General features: G+C 39.5%; 1 protein-coding gene across 1 annotated transcript in view; it reads right to left on the reverse strand.

The window, feature by feature from the left end:
* Nucleotides 1-821: 821 nt before the first annotated feature.
* The window catches only part of LOC103456687 (cadherin-18), a 125,628-nt gene continuing 117,481 nt past the window's right edge, over nucleotides 822-8,968 (reverse strand). The window contains exon 12 of the mRNA XM_008396400.2: nucleotides 822-1,649. Within this exon, the coding sequence (XP_008394622.1) occupies nucleotides 1,147-1,649 (503 nt within the window). The 3' untranslated portion in view covers nucleotides 822-1,146. The remainder of the gene's footprint in view (nucleotides 1,650-8,968) is intronic.

An 8,968-nucleotide genomic window follows, 5' to 3' on the forward strand; every position in this document is an offset into this window, starting at 1 on the left:
TTCTTGCCATTGGCTAACTTAAATGACCTTTGCCGTGGGCCAGCCTCAGGCACAAAACAAATGCTGGTGAGATTTATCAACCTGTCTCTCCAGTTCAGTCCAACTTTTGTTAAGGAAATGAATGAATAAAAAGACAGAAGACTGTTACAGCCATAATTACAAACTGAATAAATGGGTGACCGTAAATATTCATCATCATAGTTCTAAAGAGTATCATAAAGATTTCAGTGAAAAAAGAATATCAAACTGAATTAGCGCATGAAAGAAAAAGACAAAGTGTTTTAACACATGATGGTTCAATTTGCGACCAAAATAGTTACATTTTCATCTGGTGCGGTTCGCTTTCACACTGTTCTGTGCCAAACAAACCAAAGCCTTTGAGCAACCTGTTCCGCCTTTGTCCTGTGGGGGCGCTGCAACATGAACCACTGAAGGAAACAACACAAAGATCTCTGAACGCCCTGTGCTATAATCCACTTCCATGGTTTGGAGCGGTCTCTGCTCCTCTTGGCACTCATGCATACTTTTCCTTTAAATTTTCTAATTCTGAAACGTGTGGTTGAGATGAAACTTGGTAAAGCATTTCTATCAGTGTTAGTGGATGTATGGGAAAATATTTGAGCCTGTAAGCATAATTTTGAGGCCATGTGAATAAAAAAAAAATGATTACAGATGTTTGTTGTGCAATCATTCCACTCTGGGGAAAAAAATTATAAACTGGTTAAAATAAATAAGTAAAAAGGGCCAAAGTAAAGTTTTCTCTCTGCATTGATGATCCATGATGCTCAACATTTCATCTTACAGGAATAAGACAAATGTACCAATTTTTCACATATCCACTCAAATGGATTTCAGGACTTTATTGATCAATAAAAAATATACACCAAGGAAAATATTATTTCCCTTTTTCCTCATATTTGATCTTCTCTCAATTTTTAAAATCTGACAATTCCAGACGAATAATCCATGATCCAATGTGACAAAAATAAAGCAAACAAACAAAACAAAAAAATATAGAGCAGTCGATTTAGTTCACCAGTAAAAGTTGAGGACCACTGAGGCTGTCCGTGTCTGTTATTCATTGAAAATCTGAAAAAAAGAACAGGTTTGGAACAGATTTGGTTTGAACGGGAGTGAAATCACAGACTAAGTGGTCACATCCGACTCTGCCTCTTCGTAGAGTTCTGCTAGTTTCTGGAACTCGGGTCCCCAGTCCTCCAGGTAGGTGTACTCCTGCTCCGACTGCACGCCGGCAGAGTCCAACGGGCTTATGGACCCCGTGGACGAGCCCTGGCCCTCGTAAGCGTAGGTCTGGAGCGAGTCGTAGGGCGGCACGCTGGTGTCCATGTCCGCCTCCACTAGTCTCTGTTTGATGAATTCATGCACGTCCACCTCGTCCAGCTCCACCGTCGGGCTCCTGCAGGGGGGCATGCCACAGTGATTCCTCCCGTCTGGGCGAATGTCTCGTCGGAACTTGAGCTCCTCGGCAGCAGCTGGATTTCGCAAAGCAATGATGTCGAAGGCCTCTGTGTCCTCCTCTCCTCCGCCCTCGTCGTCGTAGGTCACCACGTTTTCTCTGATGTCCTCTTCAGCGATGATGAGGGGCTCCTTCTTGCTCCGCTTCAGTGTAACAAAGAGAACCACGATTGCTGCAAGACAGAGAAATACAACTTTTGGTATTGATTGAAAGGTAATGCTGCCTCATAGGTAAAAGAAAACATTTACTTTGGAGCAATCAGCAACAGGAATGACTATTTTCTCCATTTATTTGAGGAAATGCTGACCTTTGAGTTGTTTCACTACAAAGAAGAAATTGCTCTGAACTCCAATCAATTTAGTGTGATTATGTGACTCTTGTCAGGACTCTGAAATGGGTTGAGCATTGAAGTCAATACCAGGCAGTGGCTGTCATTAGCATTCTTTAAATCTAAGCTTTCTGTGATTACAATGCAAACTTTTTAAGTCACACAAGGTGCCACTCATGTAACATGAAGGTTTAACATTCCAGGAACTAAAAACACAAACATGTACGTCACCAGATTCTAGAATCCTTTACATCTGTCATCCCTGCACAATTAAAGACCTTTAAAAAAGTAGCAAAAGGTAAAACATTTTAGCTACTTAGTTCTGTGATTATCTCCGTCAAAGGACAGTGATCCCAAACACAACAACATATCTACAAAACAAAGCTTAAGAGGAAAAGAATCAAGGCGCTGCAATGCCCCATTCAAAGACAAGACTTGAATTTGATTAAATGTCTATGCTAGAAGACTCAAGTGTCTGCTAACCTAGAGAAGGTAATGCTAAAAAGAAGACAGGGCCAAAATTCACACAGAAATCTACTACTTAGGGTAGCTACCATCCTGCCAGCAGTGGTTTTGCTGTGTACAGTGAACCCCATCCAGAGATTCACTTATCTGACCATTACCTCCAACTTATTTGAGAAATAATTTCCCTGTTTTTATAAAACAGAACTAAAATATTCATAAGAAGGCACCTGCTAAAATACCGTGGTGCAATAGTACTTGACACGCTAGCGGCTAGCATTTACAAAGCAGCCAATCCAGAAGCGGAATTTATTTTCCTTAGTGCTGATTGGGTATTCCATGGTAGAGCTAAAATAGTTGGTTCTGTGCAAATTTATATTTGGTGTTTGAATATTTAAAATGAACGGTTGGAAGCACTTTTAGAGGAGTTGCTGTTCCTAAGTCACTCGCACACAATTTGTCTTTTCCCTCAAAACTCTGGAAAAGAAAGAGGTTGCATTTCCTTTCTTACCAAACTGCGTGTCTTATGCATCAATCTTTAAGACTCAATAAGAGTTGACTAATGAGGAATAAAACAAACTTTCCAAGTTTAAAGTTGTCCTTTCAAATGACAGGTTCTAATTAGGATCTGCTTTGAGCAACTGGGAACCTGCTTCATCACGCTAATGATAACCTCTTTGAAAAAAAAATAAGCTCACATCAATTTACCAAAAAAGCAACAATGAAGAAGACACTTTTGTGCAGGTGAATTGTCTAGAAGGGGATCATTTGCAGCATTATCTGGGATATATCCGTCTTTTTTACGGAGGTAATGTTGCCTCACAGTTGCATCGTAAAATGTGCAAGCAGGAGAGGAAAAAAACCATAATGGTACAAAGGAACATAAAGAGACATATAAGTGATAAAACTGCTTGGAAGGTGACATAAACAGAAAATTGCACATGTGCCAGAGCATTCTGTCATGGTGAGATATCCGTTAGTTGTTAAAAGGTGTGAGACTGGAAGGTGGAGGAGTGAGGAAGGACTTATAGGACTCAGCGCTCTTAACCTAAAACAACAAGGAGGCTTTGGACTAATAAATGATCCCAAGGAACACCTTTAGGATTCCTCTCATCTGGTGGTTATTGAAACCTATTAAACAACAAAACACTTTCAAGTTCCCCAGTTCACTAAAAGCCAAGTGAGAAAGAAAAGAGCAGGTAGATGGAAAAAGTGGGTAAGAGATGCTTTAGGCTTTATAGTCAGAGATAAAATTCAGAAAATGTAGGTTTTAATCTAGATTACATCATTTAGCCAAGGACTCAACTTTCCTTTAAAGGTTTTGCAAAGTAAAAACCAGCATCACTAAAACATTTTAGCTTTTATCATTCAGAATAACATATTAAATATGTTTGCCATGGCTTATATTCATATTTTTATGTTTTGTAGCTTCAACTCCCCAAAATTATGACAGATTTTTTTCTTACATTTTTTTTAAGAGCACCCGTAGAATTATTTCCACAGATGCAATTAAAAGTTAAACACAAAGTTCAGCAAAAGAAATGTTTCCTTTATAGCTTTAATTAAAAATAAATACGTTGACTGCGCCCCAAGAAAAAGAAATTAATCATTTACATTTGAGGCAATTTATTAATTGTAGTTGGAGGTTTGTGTTTTCGGGAAACGTATCACAACCTGCACATGTGGAGGGAAGGAAGAAATCATCTCCAACTTTCTTCCTGCTGAGTTGCCCGTCCGATGTTGGGTTAGAGAGGGTAAAAAAATGCAATTTGTCTCAGACAGCCCTTATCGCTCTGCTAGTTTAAAACACCCAATTACAAAATGCAGAAATGTAGGCCTGCGTGAGGTGAGCTGGGTCATCACTGAGTAAAATGAAACCTTTGTTCCCTTATTTTCTTCATCATGCAGATTTCAGAAACAACACATTGTTTTTCTCCACCTCCTCGTTCTCCAATCTGCACTTTAGCACATAGAAGTAAATAAGTTGACTATGACAGATTGTTCCTGGTAAAACCTCGTCTGAGTTTTCACAAAGTGGACTGCGGTGTTAACAGTTCACCATCGGTTTGTTGTGTTTCTCTATCCACGCTGCATCGTGATGCAGAACATAAGACTCAGACGTTCGTTGTGTGGTTGTTGAGGTTCTTACATGTCAGGCTTAGTAGACGACAGGAAGCCAAAAGGTTTTCTGAAAAACCTAAAAAAGGAAAAGAAAAATGTATATGTTGCTAAATACTGCTGAAACTTTCACTGGACGTGGAAACAAAATGTCCCTTGTTCTTCTTCTTCTTCTTCTCTGATGCTGTTTTGATCTGATGATGGCAAACCCGGGGTGTTCAGTGCTTTTTGGTAAAGCTCCTCACGCCCACGTTTAAGTACGGTGAAAGACTGATGATGCTGTGGGCCTCTCTCTCTTCCCCCAACCTGGGGACCTTTCCAGAACACGGCATCATGAACTCTCACTTAGTTTGTAGTCATTTGACAAAAATGATGCCGAAAGTCTTCGGGAGTCACAAAACTGGCTCTCATCCACGGTCATCTCAGTTCACAGCCTTAAATCCTGCAGAAAACCTGCAGAGTAAGCTCAGGTTGTACAGAAGGGAATGATGAAGGGATTCTCTCTCTGCATGCTTCAGCCTCATAAAATGTTAACAGAAGAATAAGGACCGTCGTTCCCTAAAGCGGGATGTAAATAGTTTTAGCACCAGGGGGGCCAATAATCACTGAAGTCGTTTTTTAGGCAGCATCTTCTGGATATGGAAAATTACACTGGAACAAAACCGGACTTGAATTAAACTGAAAAGCTTAAATAAAACCAGTTTTCTTGTGAATCCTGATGGATAAGACTTTCATTTAAAGGGCATGTTCTTGCTTTCCTGTAACATTTGCCAAAGGGATTCGATTCAATTCATATGACAAAGTGAAATCTATTTCCCCGTCAAGCAGTCGTGTGCTCGCTCTACTCAGGCCCTTTTGATTGTTTTGGTGATATCAAGTTGTTGATGGTTCTTAATTGTTTGCTCGGAAAGTCTGTTGTCTGTCGGCTTCCTACTTATTTCAGTTCAGTTAAAATTTATTGTCCCTAAAGGGGAATTTGCTGCAGTGAGCAGGTACACGGATAAAAGACATACAACAACCTCAAACTGTCAGCAGAGCAGACGGTCAAAGTTAACTCAGTAATAATCTTAGCTTTCCATTCATTTTATATATCCTCTTATTCTTATGGGGTCGCAAAATGTGTTGGTTCCCGTCTCCAGCGGTCATTGGTCAAGAGGCAGGGTACGTTTTTAGCTTTTCTTGGGTTCTTTTTATTTATTTTCCAGATTTGCATCAGCATGTAGGTCCGACCCTTTGCTCCTTTCTGAAGGCATAAAAATGCCTCTGCAAAAAGACGAGCTCTTTTAGACGATGAAAACAAACATTTACTCCATTGCTTTCAACTCGATGTGAAAACAGTAGATTATGCTTATTAAAGTTTTAAATGATTGCGTTTCTGTCTTGTGCTGCAACACTTTGGTCAAACATGGTTCGCTGAAAAGATCTGAACTGTTATAAAGTCATAAGAGGCTTAAAGAAATGCACAGAATCACTTTAAATCCTCTTTAATGTAATTACATTAAACTGACTAATGAAAATGTACACAAATGTAAAGAAATGAAGGAATGTTGTAGCAGTTGTCATAACTACTCATTCTCTGTAATAAATTGTTGGAATTGAAAAAAAAAATTGTTTTTATTATGGTTAGATGTTTAATATATTTTCCAGCTGAAACCAATTAGTACTGTGATGCTGTACCATTTTCTCTGAAACAAAATTAGTATTTGTAATTGAATATGCTTATTAAAATTATCTAAGTTGCGTGGAAATAAAAGCATTATGCGGCGAGTCGCAGCCGTTCAGAGTGAGTATTCCTCTCTGGTCCGCCGCAGACTTAATTAAGGCGGCTTATTAGTGAGCGCATAGGTAAAGCACGGACATTAATCAGACAAATGGAAAACAATCAGGCATAAACAAATAACAGAGACACTCAGACATGAGCGGGGATTGAATGTATGAGCTGTGGAAATGTTATGTTCATGCTGTGACACTTTTGTTCTCAATACGATAAAAAAATATCGACTTTTTCTGTCATTGAACGGCCATGAGGTATTGCGGTGGGTTGATCTGCTGTTTAAGTTAATTAAAATTGTTGTGTGATTTAATCTGGTGGGATAATAAGGTGAGATATTCAAAAAGAATCAGAAAAAACATTTTTAAAGGTGATTTTCATGACTAGTGGTTCTGACCAGTTTTTTCTTTGTTTTATTTTAGTTTACTTGTTGTCCCCAGTTAGGATTCAGGCTTCCCAGTGGTCACCAGTTAACCCACCAGCGTCTGTTTCTTGTGTACACAGAACCAGATGCTTACACTGCATGAAAATATGCAAAACTTTTTTTTTTTTTTCACTGTTCCACATTAAATCAGGGAAAACTTTTCCTGTTTTAGGTTATTTAGATTGCAGTTTAAAAAATTCACTCATGGACAAATACTTTCATCTTCAGGAACCTGAGATCTGATTAAATCAAAACTGAATCAGGCAGACACAATTATGAAGTAAGGAGGTGGTGGCATCATGGCGTGGGGTTATTCTGCTGCAGGAAAGGCTCTCAAAACACACGACATCGCAAGGACAGAACTGTATGTGCAAATATTGAAGCAACATTTTAAGACATTGGGCAGAAAATAAAAGCTTCTGGACAAATTGGTCCTTACTAAACCATAATGACCCTATGTACGAATAAAAACAGAATGAGATGATTTGGAATTAAAAGATGCTTAGTGTACAAATTGATGAGCTATATTGTCTTTTTGCAAAAGTTTCACTTATTTGGATATTGATCTCTGAGCATCGCTGCAGATTACTAATCCAGGGCAGCAGGAATCTTGTCAATACATTTGATTTTCCTCTAAATGTGTTTTCCCAAATGTTATTAAGCTCTGCATTCAGAGTAATCAGCGTGTTTAATCTGAGTCTGGGATAATGCAGCTGGAACACTGTGTTCACATTCTTAAAAGGAGGCACACACACACACACACGCACACGCACACACACACACACACCCCCACGCACACACCAAATGTCCACCAATAAGCATAAACAAACCCTGAAAAAGCTCCACTTTGTAAGTCAAGCTGCCAAGTCTTTCTCTGCAAAGAATCATTAAAAATAAACAATGTGCATGAAGTTATCATGGAAAAAAAATGAACCTCTTTTTTTGCATCTTAAGACTTTAAGATGCACTTTTGCAAATATTTTTCTCGCAAATACCTAAAAGATGGGAAAAAACAGCGGCGCTACTGACAGTTACCTAATATGGAAGGACATTTATTTGGCTGACTCTTACAGACAACCTCGGGTCTCTGGGGTTACGGTATGCTTAATGGCTGAGGACACAGTGAATGCAAACTGCAACACAATTCAATCTTCCTCTACAAAAAAATAAATGGGAAGCCGATATTATCACTTCCTCGGGCTCAACATGTCTGTTTGCCTTCCTCATATCTGCATTGTGCTGATGTTTAGGTATTCAGCAGGCATCCGTGACCACGACCGTTTCCTCCAAACAGCGGCGATGGCCTTTTGTTCTCCTCAGCCAGAAGCTCCGGGTTGGAGGAGGAAGACGGTCTGTATGATTACGCATAACCTTCACGCGCTAATGTCCACAGACAATCAGTAATGAAAGGAGGGAAGAGGAGAGACTCGGTTATTAGACAGTTTTATCTAATCATGTCCAAATGCGGAGACACCTAACAGAGCTGATGGCTGATTGTTTACTTGTGGAAATTTAATGAGCTGCCTTTGATCTTTTCTACTTTTATTTCAGTCTTTCTGTAGACATTTCCTGGCGCTTCCAGAGCTTTTTCTAATCTAACCCGTTACACCGACTGTCCACCCATCAGACGCGATCGTGTTTGCAAGTTCAAGCAAAAATCATTTGCCGTCACTGGAAATCTGGGTTGCCATAGGAACACAGTACAAATTCCCACTAAAGCAAAAGCTGTCTGGCTGCTAATACAGGCAATATTGAAAAAGTGTTTTCTGTTTTCGCAGGATTTCTGACGGTCTTTTGTATTCGCGGTGGAATGTGAAACAGAATCAGCAGGAGTGGAGGACGTGTTGCTCCTCACGTCGGTTGTTGATGTTTGTGCGGGATGCAGCGTCTCACACGCTCACAAGAGAGTAAAACTGAGATTTTCACCGCATGCACAATCAGCTGTTATACATTTTTAGCTTAGAAAATGCATTTTTTTAAGTCCTTTTGAATTTTAAATTTGTTTACAAAACTACATCTACCATGTTTGAGTGAAGATAATGCAGCCAAATGCAAAACGTATATTTTCAAGCTATGTCTGTAAAACACGGCACAAAAAAAAGAGGAAAGTTTGGACTTCAGTTTAACTTCTTTCTGTAAAAGACACAATTTGAAAAAAATTGTTTATGAAACTACCCATTAACATTAGTTTTAACAGATCGTTTAAAGCAGTGGTTCTTAACCTGGGTTCGATCGAACCCCAGGGGTTCGATGAGTCGGTCTCAGGGGTTCGGCGGAGCCTCTGCAGCGGAGGTAAAGACACTTGTGTAAAGTCGTGATGACGCCACGCTTTGCTGCAGAGGATCATGTTACATTGCTTAGCCAATCAGAGGATCATATTACATTGCT

This window comes from Poecilia reticulata, linkage group LG20 (genome assembly GCF_000633615.1).
Source record: "Poecilia reticulata strain Guanapo linkage group LG20, Guppy_female_1.0+MT, whole genome shotgun sequence".
Taxonomy (NCBI): Eukaryota; Metazoa; Chordata; class Actinopteri; order Cyprinodontiformes; family Poeciliidae; genus Poecilia; species Poecilia reticulata.